This window comes from Taudactylus pleione, unplaced genomic scaffold, assembly GCF_031769625.1.
Source record: "Taudactylus pleione unplaced genomic scaffold, aTauple2 ptg000034l, whole genome shotgun sequence".
In the NCBI taxonomy this organism is placed as follows: Eukaryota; Metazoa; Chordata; class Amphibia; order Anura; family Myobatrachidae; genus Taudactylus; species Taudactylus pleione.
The window spans coordinates 1,955,014-1,974,377 of NW_028284436.1; the positions used below are offsets into that span (position 1 = coordinate 1,955,014).

General features: G+C 44.4%; 1 protein-coding gene across 3 annotated transcripts in view; it reads right to left on the reverse strand.

Annotated features, from left to right (window-relative positions):
* The window catches only part of UROS (uroporphyrinogen III synthase), a 66,587-nt gene that overhangs the window by 26,886 nt on the left and 20,337 nt on the right, over positions 1-19,364 (reverse strand). For 2 of the 3 annotated variants that reach the window (XM_088452199.1, XM_088452200.1), the window contains exons 5-6: positions 12,297-12,371; positions 639-713 (exon numbers count right to left, since the gene is read on the reverse strand). In XM_088452199.1, coding sequence (XP_088308325.1) covers positions 639-713; positions 12,297-12,371 — 150 coding nt within the window. The remainder of the gene's footprint in view (positions 1-638; positions 714-12,296; positions 12,372-19,364) is intronic. The other variant, XM_088452201.1, reaches the window with a different exon arrangement.

A 19,364-nucleotide genomic window follows, 5' to 3' on the forward strand; every position in this document is an offset into this window, starting at 1 on the left:
TTATTAGTTGCTCTGTCTACTGTGGGCATGGACAGCAGAACCCCATATAGGCTTACCCGGACTGGGTTAAGATGTAGCTGGTGGACTGAGCTACATATCTTCTATACTTAACGTCTTAATGCAGTATGTATAAAGCATGAGCCTGGTACATAGACTTGTGCAGATAAAATGTGGTCAGTCGTGTCTTTTTTTTTTAAGCCATGTAAGATATGCAATGTGTATAATAGTTTATTGATATGTACTTGTGCATATTACTAGGCAAAGCCATTGGAGCAGCTTAACTCTCACAAGGAAGTCCTGAATCTCAGCCCTAAACAGTTAAATGCATAAAGCCTTCCCTGATCATACACTGGTTACATTGTATCTATATTATTGTAGTATTTATCAGGTGCATTGCTAGCACAGTATACAGAGTGCTACTGTACCTTCACCTAGTGCCTCCAGCGCTGGTGAAGCTTTACAGATCTCTCTGAACTACAACTCCTAGCATGGTCTACAGAAATAATTAGATGGTAAGACTGAGAGGCTGGAACAAGGGCGCTGTGTCTGACAGAGTCTCTGTACAGCACTTTCTATGCAAAAGGTAAAGAACAGTATTATTACTGGAACATAGGAGAGAATGCAGTTGAAGCACGTACTTGAGCAAATGAGGTCGGCCAGCTTGTCTGCGTTACCAGATGCTTCACCTTCAGAGCACAGACCAAGGCCATCAACTGCAAAACACAACACCAGCTACATGTAAAGTCAGCCAATAGCAGAAGCATGAAGCGTTTTACTGCACAGGAGAAACAAATATATTACCATATTTACAAGAATAACGGCCACTTATTCTCGCTTATTCTATACTCAAACATTGATTTATTTGCATACTTGTATTTATTAAAGAAGCAGACAACTAAATTCGGTTTGTAATTCATATATTAAATAATAGGATCTGCCCGAAAACCTTAATGAAAGTTTTTTTTTTTTTCATATTTGTATGACTTTCATCTATTCTCATAGATGACATCTCCCTGCAACTTTTACTAAATAAATTGGCCCTGATTCAGACCCACTCGCGAGCGGCTGTCCGCTCGCAAGTGGGTCGATGTTCTGCACTGAGCATGCGCACGACGGAGGGATCTCCGTCGTGCGCATGCGCCAGACGCGATGAGCGAAGGAAAGTCCTTCGCTCGTTGTGTCTGATCAAAGGGGGCGTGCTGTTGATGTTGATTGACAGCACGCCCCCTTTGGTGGGCGTGCCGGGGGCGTGCCTCCCTGACGGGGGCGTTCCCACGGGAACGCCTCCCGTCAGAAGCCGGCCCACTGACATCACTAGTGATGTCAGTGGGAGTGATTTTGGCTCTGATAGAGCCAAAATCACTCCGGGGCTTGCGGTTGAAAACCTCAACCGCAGGCTCCGGCTCGCAGTTTCGATGGTCGCGATGGTCAAGACCATCGCGGCCATCAAACTGCACGCTCGTATAGGCTGTGGGTGGTGACCCACAGCTATACGAGCATCCAGGAGGACGCTCCATTTTCATGGAGGGCGGCCCTCATTCAGAGCGTGCGCTCTGCTCAGAGCGTACGGCTCTGAATGAGGGCCATTGTTTGTTTTTTTTTTAAATGTTTTCTTTAGTACTAGAACCAATACAGAAGAGAATATCACACAAGGCATGCAAGATCGGGATGTGGCGAATATCCCGGCGTGCAGGATGCTGGTGCTGGAATCCGAAACCTGTCAGAATCCCGGCACCGGCACACCGAAGGCAAGTAGCGTGGTTAGGGGGAGGGTTAGCGTTAGGCACTAAGGGGGAGGGTTAGATTTAGGTTGCGGGGAGGGGAGGTTACGTTTAGGCACTAGGGAAGGGGGGGGAAGGGAGAGTGGGAGGGTGAGGATACCGACCAACAAGTGTCGGTATTCTAGCCCTGATGGGATGCCAGCATCGGGATTTTGACCACAGGGATCCTGAGCGCTGGCATCCTGTACCCGTTGGGAGTTATGTTCAGCTACACACTGTGCTGTTTGTGAACCCCTAACAGTCTCTAGATGCTGAACTGCATCTTTTGAATCCACCATCGGTTGCACCATAGGAACTTGCACCAGCCCCATGCTAGGCACAGATTCTCTGTCACAGTGCTGCCTCCAATGTGAGCAATTGTGCGTCTGAATGCACAAGCACTCCAGCGACACGCCCGTAACATGCCCATAAGATGGTGCATCTCCATGCGTCCAGTCATCCACCTCACTGTCAGAGCGCAGGAACACCCTATTCATTATCAAGACATTTCGGGGACCATGCACCTGACATGCGCATGGGCGTACCTATATTGGGTCCAGGGGGGTCCACACCTCACACCCTGCACCCATTTCTTCTACACTTACCGCTCTGAAGTCCTGCAGCGGAAGCAGTGCCTCAAAAATCACCAGCAAAATGGCGTTGTGGACATTTTGCGAATGCTCAGTAGGGAAATCGCTGGGATTATGGCTGCCGCGCCATTTCCCTGGTGACCTGCACATATGCACAGTAGGTTCTGGCACAGCACTAGAGTCTACTTGTGCCCAGTCTGGTGCTGCACTCTGAGCACTGCCGGCCGCCGGGTAGAGAGGAGGGGGCCCCGGATGGAGACTGCACACGGAACCCCTCCTCTCTTAATAAGCCCCTGCCCATGCATCTCAATTGCAAATGTGACTCTGGGCCTGATTCGGAGCGGCCTCCTGGCCGCTCGCATAGCTGTGGGTGGCCACCCACAGCTATAGTGAGCGGCCTTGTGGTAGGGTCTCGTTCATCGCAAACCCCAGAGAGCTTTCGGCTCTAACAGAGGCGGAAGCTCTCCACTGACACTCGTGATGTCAGTGGGGCCGCCCCCAAATGGCAAGCGTTCCCTTGGGAATGCCTCCGTTTGGGCAGCCACCCCCCTGGCCCGCCCACCAAAGGAGGCGAGCTGTCACTCAACATCGACAGCTCGCCCCCATTGGTGCGAGACCCGGAGCGACGGATTGCCCGTCGCTAGCCGGGTCTCGCGCATGCGCGAACCGGCTCCGTTGTGCGCATGCGCTGTGGGCCACCATCGACCCGGCTGCGAGCGCTCAGCGCTTGCGACCGGGTCTGAATCAGGCCCTCTGTGCGCACGGACTCCAGGCACACGTGCAGTAAGACTTAAGGGTCCTATCCATTAGCAGGTAAATTTGAACGATGAACGACTTATCGTTCAATCGTTCAATTTATCTGCTAATGGATAGGCTCTGAACGATGAAAATGCGCACTCCCGCAGCCGACAAATTTTGTCTTTTGTCTCTCCAACATGTTGGTCAATTATCGCTTATCGCTGACAGATATTAGAAATATCTGTCGCGGTAAACAACGAATTATATTTTTCATGAAAATGAATATAAACATTAAAAAAAAATCCACTCCCTGAATGATGTCATGCAATATCGTTCGTCGTTCGCAAAAATCTGTCATGTACATGACAGATATCTATCACCGCAGCCCCAGGAATTTTCAAGGGATAATCTTTTGTCTTTCATCTTTTGAAAAAGATCTGCTAATGGATAGGCCCTTCAGTCACATGCACAGAAGAAGAAAATTGCTCAACTTTGTCCGACTCAGAATCAGGCCCGTGGAATATGTTACCTCTTTTACATAACTCAGCAGACACGGGAACCCTGGTTTCAAGGTAACAATTCCCTTTTGCAAGGAACGTCTGGAAGCTTTATATGGAGGTCTCCTCTCGCTCCCTTTCTAGGTGACCCTTCAACAACCCCACATCCCATTTTTGTTTCCTTTACCCTTTAAAAAGTGAAGACCTCTGCAATATTTTGTTTGTTCTTAACATTCCTACATTCATGGGTTTTTCATTGACCAAGTCGGTTGTTTTATTTTTCATTAATTTTCTGAGTGGATGTTCTGCTACAGGAGGTTACGGGTTGGGTACGAGATGCCGGTGCTCAGGATAATGGTGGTCAATATCCCGACAAGGGCCCTCATTCAGAGCCGTTCGCTATTTGCGGTCGTTCGTTTAAAAACAAGGGGTGGCTATTCAAATGAACCGTACGCACATTGCAGTCTGTTCACACCTCTAAGCCTGAACGAACGAGCAAAACATACGCTCGTTTATTTGTTAAAAACGCCCCCTGGCTGCTCGCACCATACGTCATGTCCGCTATTTATTAGATTAATCGAGTACATCGACCAGCGTATGAACTGCTCGCTATTCTTGTGGTTGGTGTTTGCTACCACAAATTTGCGAGCAGTTCTGGCTAAAAAATAACCCAGTGACGTGGTCATTGACGCTGCTGTTTTAAATATACACACCCATAAAACGCCCGTTTTGACCTTTAAGCACGCCTGCGTTCGGATCTCCACTCCCCATTTTCAAGCACCTTCCCCTGTTACCACCCAGATACGCCTCATTCTGTCACTCAAAATAGCAGGCACTCGCTATATAGCGTACAAACGATTTTCGGCCGCACTGACTGGTTCGCGCATGCGTACTAAAAAGCGTACGCATGCGCAGATGTGCAAACATCGCTCGGAACGAGCGTACTGCCGCTAACGAGCGGCTCTGAATGAGGGCCAAGGTTAGGATAATGACACCTGTTGATCAGTATCTTAACCCTACCCCTTTGACTTGGTTCTTTCGGATTTATCTTATTGGCTATCCAAAACATGTGACAGCCGGATAGGCAGAAAGATGAGATCCGAACACAACTGTCTAAAACCAAACTTATCTTCTCCAATTAATAGTAACTTGTTCTACAGAGACGGGAAGCTAAACAGACGTAACCGTTATACGCAATCATTCTCGCTCTCTTCTATCACATCTAACGCTGTAAATATTGAGTGCAAACTTAAGTACAAAACACGGCCGTGCTTTGCGCCTAATATTAGTACCTCATTACATTTTTAGGTCAAATCCTCCGAGTAGTAGACATACCCCTAAGAAAGGAAATAACCCATCTATCTGGCCACACATTACAATCACGTCACTCGCCCCACGTCATGCATCAGATTGTTGAGGAAGGAAAAGGCTGGATGTGAATCTGGAGGAGGAGCATCAATAACACCGTGGTCTGATTGAATTAGACATCTGGTGGTAGGAAAGAGGAGAGGAGGCAGGTGGAGTCCTCGAAGTGCTCAACGGATTGGAGGGGAGATGCCAAGGTCCCAGGTAAGTAGAATTCTGTCATTTAGTTAGGACTGTACTCCTCATGGGATGTAAATGGTGACCGCTTGTTATAACGCATTGCTGTTTGCGCATTGTATCACCAGGATAAAATCTGTAGATGCAACATGACGTTTATCAACAGGATAACCAGTATAGTATATAAATAGATAAAACGGCATCAGTTTAGGAGAATGAAGTGTCACATCGCACTTTCCACAGCATACAGATGGAAAGAGAAGCTTATCAGCCACATGGGAGACTGGCATCTGCTTCTGTTTAAATATTTAGAATGTTCTAATTACCAAACAATTAAAGAACATTTAAGAGAAAAATAACACCAATAGCCTGTAGATGAGGGCAATTTAAAATGCCGTTCAGTGAAAACCCTACTACTGACATGATCACATCAACCATTAATTGGACAGGCATGCAAAAGCCACATATATGTACACTTTCCAGATATACAGGTGGACTAAATAGTACAAATCTGTCTACAGCAGATGCAAAAAAACAACTATAAATCTAACAGATCTCTGACGACAAGAGTCGAAAGAGGCACACATGGCGTGGGTATGAAGGGGTCAATGGAAACAAAACTAGCACTGCCTTCACTGGCGCGTAGATAGCTGATCCGAAGATCACCTGTCCCTGCGATCCCAATCACAGATGTGTCCTCATACATCTAGCCTCTTTGCGCATTAAACAGTTAAATGCATAAAGCCTTCCCTGATCATACACTGGTTACATTGTATCTATATTATTGTAGTATTAGGTGCATTGCTAGCACAGTATACAGAGTGCTACTGTACCTCCATCTAGCGCCTCCAGCGCTGGTGAAGCTTTACAGATCTATCTGAACTACAACTCCTAGCATGGTCTACAGAAATAATTAGATGGTAAGACTGAGAGGCTGGAACAAGGGCGCTGTGTCTGACAGATTCTCTGTACCAGCGCTCTAGTCGCTCCATGCCATGGTGTGACCCAGTAGTGGCGAGCAACTTTTCACCTTCAAATGTGTCTTGTTTGCACAGTGGTGCAAATAGGACGCACAAGCAGCTTCTGCTGATTAAAATGATATGCGACATGCCGATGTTCTGTGTGCAACTGCGGGTGTATCTGCATGCTAAATGCTACAGTGTTACAGCCACTGACACTAACGTAGCATTTCGCATGCAGATACACCCGCAGTTGCACACAGAACACTGGCATGTCGCATATCATTTTAATCAGCAGAAGCTGCTTGTGCACCACTGTGCAAATAAGACACATTTGAAGGTGAAAAGTCACATGAAAATAAGCTTGGCGCTACCGAGTCACATGGCACTCAAGCGTTATGTGTAACGAGACCTGTAGCGCACGGAGGATAGATGTGTATGGGCACATCTGTATTTTTGTAGTAGTGAAACGTAGCCCTGCCAGCTAGTACGCATGCATGAATTGGGGTTCACAACACACGTGCATGAAGATCCCGATGGCCAGTGGAGGGAGCCGAACAGGGACAGAGATCCGAAAGATCCCTTATCGCAACCCGGACCTATTTCTTATAAGAAGGAGTTTGGGAGATAATCTTTTAAAACCATTGATATTCTATTTCAGGCATAATTGTGGACTCGACCTGAAAGTTAAGGAGACTCCCTGAAATAGTGGTGATCTCCCTAACTGCCTGAAGGCCAGGCATGCGCTTCACAGTGATAATGTCATCACTCTCCGCCCATCGTAGAGGAAACTCTGGGGAGAAGAATAAGGAGGATGTGTGCTACAAGAAAATGGTTGCCAGTCTCCAGCACACTAATGACTACCTGTGTGATGAATTACAGGTTATTTGCACCCAAGGAAGTGTGCTGATTTATTGGAGATGTACACCATAACAGGGGCGTATGTGTTGCAATACAGGGTGTGGGTGCTGCTTTACTTGGGATTGAGGTGTGCTGCATAACGGCATGTGTGACAAATTGCATGAACCTGGTGAAAGGGATAGAGTAACCAGGAGCCATTTAAGAAAATAGTAAAGTACATCATATATTTTATGGCTTTAAGTGAATTTTATGGCACGCCTCTCAGACGGACGGTACAAGCCCTCTACAGCACCACGCTGTGTACATAGGGGCTTCTTTCATAATCTCTCTGAATTTATTTTTTTTCAAACACTGACAACTTTACCACTTTGAGATGCAACTTTTTAAGGTGAGCCCAATACACCATGAGAGACACCTCTCTATGCAGTGCTCAATTGAACCAAAGCAACTGCAGGGAGATGCCGTGAAAAGGGGGTGGTTACCTAAAGCTTAAGGGTCTCCATACACATAGAGAGTTCCAAACATGGAGGAAGCAAGTTGTATTGTACAGAGGGCAAGCAGCAAATGCCACCTGGGGTTTACTGGGCAGCACTAACTTGTGTGGATCCCAGGGCAACTAACTTGTATGAACCCCAGGGCAACTAACTTGTGTAAAACCCAGGGCAACTAACTTGTGTGAAACCCAGGGCAACTAACTTGTGTGAAACCCAGGGCAACTAACTTGTGTGAAACCCAGGGCAACTAACTTGTGTGAAACCCAGGGCAACTAACTTGTGTGAAACCCAGGGCAACTAACTTGTGTGAAACCCAGGGCAACTAACTTGTGTGAAACCCAGGGCAACTAACTTGTGTGAAACCCAGGGCAACTAACTTGTGTGAAACCCAGGGCAACTAACTTGTGTAAAACCCAGGGCAACTAACTTGTGTAAAACCCAGGGCAACTAACTTGTGTAAAACCCAGGGCAACTAACTTGTGTAAAACCCAGGGCAACTAACTTGTGTGAAACCCAGGGCAACTTACTTGTGTGAAACCCAGGGCAACTTACTTGTGTGAAACCCAGGGCAACTTACTTGTGTGAAACCCATGGCAACTAACTTGTGTGAAACCCATGGCAACTAACTTGTGTAAAACCCAGGGCAACTAACTTCAACTAACTTGTGTGAAACCCATGGCAACTAACTTGTGTAAAACCCATGGCAACTAACTTGTGTAAAACCCAGGGCAACTAACTTCAACTAACTTGTGTGAAACCCATGGCGACTAACTTGTGTAAAACCCAGGGCAACTAACTTGTGTAAAACCCAGGGCAACTAACTTGTGTAAAACCCAGGGCAACTAACTTGTGTGAAACCCATGGCAACTAACTTGTGTAAAACCCATGGCAACTAACTTGTGTAAAACCCAGGGCAACTAACTTCAACTAACTTGTGTGAAACCCATGGCGACTAACTTGTGTAAAACCCAGGGCAACTAACTTGTGTAAAACCCAGGGCAACTAACTTGTGTAAAACCCAGGGCAACTAACTTGTGTAAAACCCAGGGCAACTAACTTGTGTAAAACCCAGGGCAACTAACTTGTGTAAAACCCAGGGCAACTAACTTGTGTGAAACCCATGGCAACTAACTTGTGTGAAACCCATGGCAACTAACTTCAACTAACTTGTGTGAAACCCATGGCAACTAACTTGTGTAAAACCCAGGGCAACTAACTTGTGTGAAACCCATGGCAACTAACTTGTGTAAAACCCAGGGCAACTAACTTGTGTAAAACCCAGGGCAACTAACTTGTGTAAAACCCAGGGCAACTTACTTGTGTGAAACCCAGGGCAACTTGCTTGTGTGAAACCCAGGGCAACTTACTTGTGTGAAACCCAGGGCCACTAACTTGTGTGAAACCCAGGGCAACTAACTTGTGTGAAACCCAGGGCATCTAACTTGTGTAAAACCCAGGGCAACTAACTTGTGTAAAACCCAGGGCAACTAACTTGTGTAAAACCCAGGGCAACTAACTTGTGTAAAACCCAGGGCAACTAACTTGTGTAAAACCCAGGGCAACTAACTTGTGTAAAACCCAGGGCAACTAACTTGTGTAAAACCCAGGGCAACTAACTTGTGTAAAACCCAGGGCAACTAACTTGTGTAAAACCCAGGGCAACTAACTTGTGTGAAACCCATGGCAACTAACTTGTGTGAAACCCATGGCAACTAACTTGTGTAAAACCCATGGCAACTAACTTCAACTAACTTGTGTGAAACCCATGGCAACTAACTTGTGTAAAACCCAGGGCAACTAACTTGTGTGAAACCCATGGCAACTAACTTGTGTAAAACCCAGGGCAACTAACTTGTGTAAAACCCAGGGCAACTTACTTGTGTAAAACCCAGGGCAACTTACTTGTGTGAAACCCAGGGCAACTTGCTTGTGTGAAACCCAGGGCAACTTACTTGTGTGAAACCCAGGGCCACTAACTTGTGTGAAACCCAGGGCAACTAACTTGTGTGAAACCCAGGGCATCTAACTTGTGTGAAACCCAGGGCAACTTACTTGTGTGAAACCCAGGGCATCTAACTTGTGTGAAACCCAGGGCAACTAACTTGTGTGAAACACAGGGCAATTTACTTGTGTGAAACACAGAGCAACTTACTTGTGTGAAACCCAGGGCAACTTACTTGTGTGAAACCCAGGGTAACTTACTTGTGGGGGACCTTACCAATAGAATACTGATAAAACTAAAATAATTAAAACACTGGCCTATGTGTAGATGCCCTGGGCAACGGCCTGGCCGCCCTGCAAAAAAATCTGTCCCTAACAACTGATATTAAACTAACGGTTAGGTAAAATCTTTACTATAACAATGTTCGGAATTGATGCCGATGTACGCTGGGTGCACGGGAGGGGGGACCCCTAAGCGTTTGGGCCCCATAGCAAGAGCACCACTTGTACCAAATATAATTATGCCCCTAGCAAATACTTTTGTTGCTTTAACGTTGAAATGAACCCTGCGGACTTTTCAGTGTCTGATGGTTACTGGCATCCTGCACTAATGGAGCAAACACACGGTCAGATTTTTCTTCAGATCTGAACGATAACGATTTAAAAAATCGTTCAATTGTGCATATCTGAAGGAAAATCTGACATATCTGTCAGATGAACGATTTGAACGATGCGCGTTCCCGATGGTCAGATAACGATATCTGACATCTGATGTGTTGGCAGTCAGACTTGGACGATTCCATTCATTTTAATGCAGTCAAAAATTGTTCAATCGTTCATCTGACAAATCTGACCGTGTGTATGCTCCAATACACTCAAAAAAAACACAAAAACATTTTCTCAGAAGCCTACAAAAATGATCTACAAAGTGTTGCTGTAGGAACATCAGACCCCTAATTTGGCTACAAGTACTTGCCTCCACGTTCTATGCAGCTCCAAAAATATGTTTTAAATGTCAAAGAGTGCAGCAGCCCTCGCAGCCTCTGTAGCGGTGACTTGTGTGTTTATTACACTGCTGCACTGCAGTGTCAGCACTGGCTCCGAGCCCGGGAATTGTCCTGGGGATTGAAAGAGAGCCCTACTATCTCAGTGATCCCTGACACTAAGTCATATACAGAACTATAATATGACTGAAGTAGAACACAGCCGTGACAGCTTTATAGCACCTCTTTAAAAGGGAGCATAAAACAGCCTTTGCAGAAGACTTAGTAGTGGTTAGAAAACAAATTCATTCAGCCATATGCCGCTATGTACAGTTCAAGGGTAGAATACAAAAATCACACAAAAATACAATAATGAAGATTTTTTTTTTTTTTTTTATCGTATTCTCACCTGAAGAAAATAAAAAAAAACAGTGTAAAGGTTTATTTTTTTTCTGCTACGTTTCCCTTGTATAAGTGTAAAATCGATGCCAATTGGTTTCCCCACAGAGTACTTGAAGTGTGCAGCACAGAGATTGCATCTGTCGTGCTTTGTCGTATTGTTCTACTCATAAAAATCACAGGCCCCTGGTGAGCATCAGATTCTAGAACTTGTCCCTTTAATAATTGACGAAGGCGAAGCATCGATCAACAATTCAAGGTTTATAGAAACGGCCCAAATGGAGAATATTTTTGTGAGCTTGTGGGGCCTGATTCAGTGGTACGCGCAGTCGCAGCTAATGCAGTGTCAGTCTCCCCCTCGTGTACTAGCGTGCAACATAATGCGCAAGCGTGAGACACCATTGCCTGCACAATCGTCAGGTGCAGCGTCTCATCACGGTCTCTGTGACTGCGGCTCTGCGTCTGAGTGTGCAGCCACTTATACTGGCAATCCCAGATTTTTTGGCATTCACTTCAGGCCACCTTCCGGCACCGCCCAGGGACGCCCCTGGTTTTGCATCGCCATTTCTGATACCATCTGTCCTGTATGCCTTTGTGTGTACACTCAGGGTATCTTTAGGTGTTTTCAGATTATTCTGCACATGCGCAGTAGCAAATAATGGCTGAACTACGTGAACATCGGCGCTGAGTGCAGTTAGTGTGCAGCTGTGAATCAGGGCCTGTGCATGAAGATGTACTGCAGATAACTACCCCGTGTATCCATGCTGAAGAGAGCGGTCATACTGCATTGGGGGTGGAAATTTCAGGGCTCATACGCACATATATGCGCTGGGAAAATGGTTATAGATGTATGGAAACCAGTCCGTGTTCTGGACCATGTTATAGTGGTTATTTTGCAAACGTTTTGATGAAAACGGCACCTTTGACTCTTACAGGACTTTGGTCCAAACGCGCTTTTCAATCGTTTATTGACATGTGAAACTTGCAGTAAATAAAATAAAAACAACCACACAGGAACTTTCCTTTAAAGATTCCAAAAAGGTGACACTCTGGGTCAGAGTAAATAAGTAGTGTAAATACTAAAATCGCAATTTATTGGGTATGTAGAAAAAAGAAAAAAAAAAAAAAGGGAAGTCTCCCAAATGTACAACACAGCGAACTATAAACATAAACCTTAATAATAAACAGAAATAACATAAAACATGAATGTTTAACGCCACGGTTCAGGTATACAAATATTTGTAAATAAGTAGCAAATTGCTAAATCAACACCATTGGGAATTAATATTAAGAAATACAAATAGTCCGATCCGCACTGTATATTAATATATATTGTGTTAGAGTTCAGAAGTAAATTGAGACTGATTATTAAATGCGCTGTCTTGCCAATGTCATTGTACAGTTTAAACAAACGACACAAATGTGACATAAAAAAAGCCTTTGTCTATGTTTCTTACATATGTCGTATGATCCCCTGTCTGTGTCTCAGTGTTGAGCTAGTCACAGTAGTCATACCATCACCGTGTACTTACCCAGGGCAGCAGTAGCTTTTCCAACCACGTAGATGCACTTAGAATTCCATTTGTCTTTCAGAGAATGTTCCCAGTCTAAAGAAACGGGACAAAGGACAAATAAAAAAATGGGGAAAACAGAGGTGTAACACAGTAACACACTACGTACAGCATTGTCATCATTGTTAAAATGAAAAAAGGTGCCATGTGCGAAAAATAATGGTGCGTTTTAATTGAAAATGTGATCCATGGTCTTTGATGGGCATTGTGGAAAAGATAAAACTGAAAGCTGCAAAATGATGACATTTGACAGGAGAAAAATGTAACAAGATCTTAATGAACAAAAAGTCAGTATAGCGTTAGTGCATAGTACACACTAGATGATGTGCTGTATATTGGTGAAAGATTTCCCTTGAACATTCTGTAGAGCAGGACAAACGATATTGGGTGTACACACTGACAGATATCTTTCAGCAAAGTCCTCCTGCCACATCTCTGAACAGGCAATTATTGATGATATCGGCCACATTGGCCTGCATGTACAGACGACCAAAGATATCTTTATCCAGTGCCGGATTATAGGGAGGGCGACAGGGGCAGTCGTCCAGGGGCCCCCACACAAAAGGGCCCCCCCCCACTCTGTCCCCGGCACCATCAGCAGGATTTTTTTCTTAATCTTAACCTAGCCGCAGCCCTCAATTAAGACCCACCCCCTGTATTTGACTCCGCCCTTTATTATGCTGCTGTCCTGCGTCCACTAAAGTAAGCAGCAGTATATACTGTATGTGTTTCTGTCTATGTCTGTGTGTGTATATATATATATCAGTGGCGTAACTAGGGTATTTGGAGCCCAGGGCAAATTTGAAAAGGGAGCCCCCCCCACCCCCCATGTGCGCGCGACGAAGGTGCGCGCGGCAAAAATGGGCGTGGTCACTTCAAAATGGGGCGTGTCAATATGACACACCCCTTTATTTTCAAACTGAACATTCCTATCCATATGCACCTTAACCCCAGTAGTACCCCCAGTATGCAGTTGTGGTCCCTCTCATGCAGGCCCATAGTAGTGCCCCTTATACAGTATCCCCAGTAGTGGTCCCTCTTATACAGCCCCCAATAAGTTCCCCTTACTCAGTACCCCCAGTAGTGGCCCCCCCAAATGCAGTGCCCCACGTAGTGTTCCCCCTTATGCAGTGCCCCCAGTAGCAGTCCCCACAATGCAGTGCGCCCAGTAGCGGTATCCCCTTATGCAGTGCCCTTTTATATAGTGCCCCCAACAGTAGTCCCCCCCATGCAGTTTTCCCAGTAGTGGTCCCCTTATGCAGGCACCCTGTAGTGATCCCCCCTATCTAGTGCCCCCTGTAGTGGTCCCCGCAGTGCCCCTAGCAGTAAGCCCCTTATATAGTGCCCCCAGCAGTAGTGTCCCCCCTCCCATGCAGTGCCCCCAGTAGTGGTCCCCCTGATGCAGGCTCCCAGTAGTGACCCCCCCATCCAGTGGTCCCTGTAGTGGCCCTTCCTATTATTGCCCCCATTAGTAATACTAGGCCCCTTTTAGAATGTGTGTGTGTCTATATATATGTATGTATATATATGTATATATATATATATATATAAATAATAATTTTATTTATATAGCGCTTTTCTCCCATAGGACTCAAAGTCGCTTTACAGACATCAGAAAACATGGTACATTGTACAAGGATTTGGTGTTGCAAAAGAATAGAAAACCACACAGAGATAATTAAAATCAACCGAAACCTAGATAGCACAATAAGCATATTGCAGGGTTGGTGCAGACATTTTGGGAAATAACGTCCATGGGTTATATATTCCACCCACGAAAGGTACCAAATGAGGCAGCCGTCTTGGGCGCACTACGTACGATTACCCTGGGTGGAATAGGTTACGCCTAGAAGAGAATATATATAGATACATATATACATACATATAGACATACACACACACACATGCCCTGACGAAGGGCATTAAAGCCCGAAACGTTGTTTCAGTGACACTGCGTTGAGTTGTTCTTTACTAGACAGCTGAGTGCTGCTACTTGGATTCAAAATATATATATATATATTTATTTATATATACTCTTTATATATACATACACAACTTTTATCGATGGGGCCCCACACGTTTGTTGCCCAGGGGCCCCCACAGTCCTTAATCCGGCCCTGTCTTTATCATCCGACGGGAGCGCGCATCAGAGCTGTAACTAGACTTTTTGGTGCCCTATGCCAGAGAGAGCATTGGCACCCCCCCTTTCCAATTCTCAAATAGGGACATAAGATAGTGCACCTGAAAAAGGGCCATGGCCTCATGGGGAAGGGCCAAGGAAGAGATGGGGGAGGCCAGGAGATGCTGGGGATAAAAGAAGAGGAAGCTACAAGTGAGAATGATAATAAATAAACAGGAAAATGGACAGGCCCAAAGAGCGCCCCCTGCCCTGTGCCATGGCACAGGTCACACTACCCTACTTACGACCATGGCGCGCATCGTTGGTCGTTCATTGTATACATACTGAACGATATGAAAGATATATCCTTGAACGATATCGTTATCGTTCAAATGTATCGTCTTGTGTGTATGCCCCTTCGATCCAAATTCAATTAAATGAATTACAACTTCCGAGGAACGTTCATGTTTTACTGCGTTGCATGAAGCCCCTGCAACACACATCAGGGTCAGTTATGGCTACTGTCCACATTGCAGTCATTGGAACGGGGCCAGAAATACAATCTGACTACACCTAGCTTTGTGGACCCATCTACAGTACACAGGATGACACTTCATTAAATTAGGCCTGTTTTCCCCATAAAGTACTGCTTGACATCAGGAATATCTTTATTATTATTATATGTTATTATGGAGTGCTTAAATGATTTTATTATATTGGGCAGAAGTGTGCATAAATATCTTTCTTTATAAACTGAACCGGGGTTGTAGTCTTCAGTAGGTGTCAGGATGATTCAGCACCCTCTCAGTCTCCTGATGATCCCAGGAGACTGGTGCCAACGTGGCCAGCAGTGTCCTGACCAGGGTGACTAACAACCTTCCATCTCTCTCTGAGGACACAGCCAGGGGCAAGAAAAATGGCCGTCTCTCATATCACCTCTCCCAGCATCCTTCTGCAGTCCTAGGGTTGGTAATTTCCAATCCTGAAAGAACGTGTGAAGTCATTCAGGGTCTGCCTCAGATTTGCCAGTCTAATAAGCCCGGGAGGAAAGGGAGGATGGGAGGGAATGACTTTCATAAATGAGCCTAGTCTCGCAGTGATGTTGTGTTGGAAGCGCTTTTGTGGGGAACAGGTGCCATTTTGAAATGTTGGATTTTATTTGGCTTTACAATACCAAGCTAGATCCATAATTCCAATGAGCTATCATTACTAAGTTAAAACCCTTCCCGAATATGGCCAATGTGTGTCATGCTTTGGTAAACAAAAGCCCAGAGCAGAGCAAACACTTCCTGATCATTCTGATGGAAACAGGGTCCAGTTCTGAGTTTGTGTTCTGCCCTTTATAATGTTTATGTACTGTATACAGCAATATAGGCACTGCAGCCCAACAGGACTCGCTATAGAATAACAGAAGTTGAGAACTAGTTAAAAGGGAAAACATATGGTGGAGATTTATCAAACCTTGGAGAGAGATTAAGTGGAGAAGTTGCCCCATAACAACCAAATCAGCTTCTAGCTACCTTTTATCTAACAATCTACAAAATGACAGGAGCTGATTGGTTGCTAATAGACAACTTCTCCAATTTATCTTTCTTGAAGGTTTGATACATCTTCCCACAGGCTTTAAAGCAGTCATCAACATTGACAATAAGAAATTCAGAAAATAATTTATTCATATATCACAGTGGTCTCATTTTACATGGGACATCTCTGATCTCTAACACAAAAGTGGCCTCAGGGCAGAAATATTGTGCAGAATAAATAGAAACCTATAAATTTGTCAAAAATCGAATAAAGAAATAAACTCCACCCCCACAGAGCACACTCAACTCCACCCCTGCAGAGCATACTCAACTCCACTCCCACAGAATATATACAACTCCACTCCCACAGAGAATATTATAGATAATGAGACCTGCTGATTGATCAATAGGAATACAGCAGAATATATTTCACATTCTATTGGCCGGTGCAAAATTGACACAGTAACTTCCTAATTCTAATGGTTATTAGTGGAACACTGTAGTCAGTTATAATAGGGGGCAAGCACCTATATAGAATAGAAGAGAGACAGGAAAAGAAGGACTCCAGGCAGCAAAGGTAGAGGAGAGTTTGGAAGGAGGAGGTGATGTGCAGGAAAGTTGCCTCACTTAGCCGCATTACATAACCCTAACCACCGGACACACACATTCCAAGTCATCGTTATCGGGCAGTGAGTGGTCATCTTCGTCTTTAGTGCCAATATGTCAAATTTCGGCTGTCTACATTTAAAAAGAAAATAAATAAAATGATAATCATACATACATACACACATATATATATATATATATATATACATACATACACATACTCACAGTCAGGTGCATAAATATTGGGACATTGACAGAATTTTCATATTTTGGCCGCTATTCACCACCACAATGGCTTTGAAAGGAAACAAACAAGATGTGCTTTAGCTGCAGACTTTCAGATTTAATTTGAGTGTAATTACATCCAAATCAGGTGAACGGTGTAGGAATTACAATGGTTTCTATATGTGCCTCCCACTTTTTAAAGGGCCAAAAGTAATGGGACTATCAACTCAAAAGCTATTTCATGGACAGGTCGGGGTTATTCCCTCGTTATTTCATTATCAATTAAGCAGGTAAAAGGTCTGGAGTTGATTCTAGGTGTGACATTTGCATTTGGAATCACACACACACACACACACACACACACACACACACACACAACCCCCCCCCCCCACGCGGCTGGCCCCGCTGTCCTGGTCAGAGAATTCTGACAAGCACAATAAGCACAGTATCCGTCGAGGCGGGCACCACCTTGAGCAGCGCAGCAGGCGACGGACCGGTGGTCAGATAAATACAGGTTCTTGTTGTTGCTGTGATTGTGTAATGTGGACCATATCATTAGAGGTGGGGGTGGGCCAGGTGCACATGTGGGGCTGGGGGGAGACTGCTTGTGGGTCATATTATTATTGTGTGAGGGGGGGGGGAGTCCATGGGGGGGTGGGGGGGTCTGCTGTACATGTGGGCTGGGGGGAGACTGCTTGTGGGTCATATTATTATTGTGTGAGGGGGGGGGAGTCCATGGGGGGGTGGGGGGGGTCTGCTGTACATGTTGGCTGGAGGGCATCTGCTTGTGGAGCATATTATTATTGTGGGAGGGGTCTGGTGCACATGTGGGTTAGTATTATTAAACTGCCCCCCCTAAAAGTAAAGTCTAGATCCGCCACTGCCGAAACGTTGACCAAATAAAACACCCTGACATAGAGTTCACTGTGTGAGAGAAAGTCTCTGAGGGGTATTCAATATGAAACATTAACTTCACTGTCGAAGTTAACGTTTCATATCGGAGTTTTTACCTGCGTTAAAGTATCGGGCGCGCTCCCGCTTATCCCCGTATTCAATATAAAATTAACGAAAACGGGAACCACCGAAGTTGGATTTGCGTAAAGTTACGAATTTTTCCTTAAAAAAATTGTAAGACCACCCTAAAGTTGTAAAAACATGGGGGATCACTATGGGTACCCCCGTTTTAGCCTTTAAATGAAAGTCGGGGATTTAAATAGCCGCAGCAGGTGTTTTTTTCCTGACATTGAAGAAGTGTTGCAGAAGAGCACTTAGGTTATTTTTTTCGTTTTTTTAAGTGGTCCCATCAAATTTGGGATACATGAAAATGGGTACTAGCATATTTTTAAGTCCCTAAAGTAAATTTTTTAAAATTCTGCAACTATGCACCTGCCGCTATAAATCTATTCTAGAAAACATCTGCCGCATACTTGCAGAATAGCCCTGAACCTATTTCCCTATTGTTATACAATTTTTCCCCATTTTTTTTTTTTTTTCACCCCAATTTTTGAAGTAATTTTTTGGGGTGTCCCTATTTGTTTTTTAAACTTTTTTTTGACACAGTTCTTTTTTAAATGTCATTCCCAGGGGTGCAGGCTATTTTTTTTAAGCCTGCACCCCTAAACCCCAAATCTGCAGTTTTTTTCGACACCTATTCAATGGTGAAAAGTTATCCCCGTTTTTTATCAAAGACTTTTCAAAACTGCGATAAGTCTTTGAAATTGAATACGGTGTAAAAGTAAAACCTGCGATAATTACGTCATAGGTGCGATATTAACGTAAAAACGATGTTATCGCTCCCATATTGAATACCCCTCTCTGAGTGCCACCTCTCTCTATTTACTGGTGTATGTGTGTGTGTATATGTATATATATATATATATATATATATATATATATATATATATATATTTGCAGTCTCTTAGCGTAGATTTGCAATTGCAAACTTGAAACGGTTCTATAAAATCAACTGACTCTTAATTCTGGCTGGTTGGCGACAGCGAATGTTTGACATCCATAGTATTACAGGTATAGTCTCCCTTCTCCTAATTTCATTATCCACGGTGGTGTTTCCAATATGCTAATGTGCTCATTGGTTATTAAGGTGGGGGAGGGGAGCATAAAAAAAAAAAACGCCAGCAGCTAATTTGATGCAGGAGTCCTAATAACCCTGTACAGCATATTAGTAATGATTAAAAATGTAATGGAGTGTGATTTTTCAAGCTAAAATCAAAGGCCTAATTAAAAATCTAAATTAGACTGCAATATTAAATTTTCCAAGGAGGTTAATTTACAATAATTCCTTAAGTGGGACACTATAATTGAAAACAAAACACTGTTATCTTTAATTAGAAGTTGACATCACGGGCTTACTGGATATATCACCATGCATAGGCGGCACTGAGCAGCTCTAGACAACTGCGCTAATGAACAAGGACCCCCCCCCCATTATATTTATGTATTAACTATAAGACAACTGAGCTGCATTGACAGTAGCTGCAATGTGACAGCAACTTGTTACAATATTGCCTCCTACCCATCCTATATTTAGTTTTAATT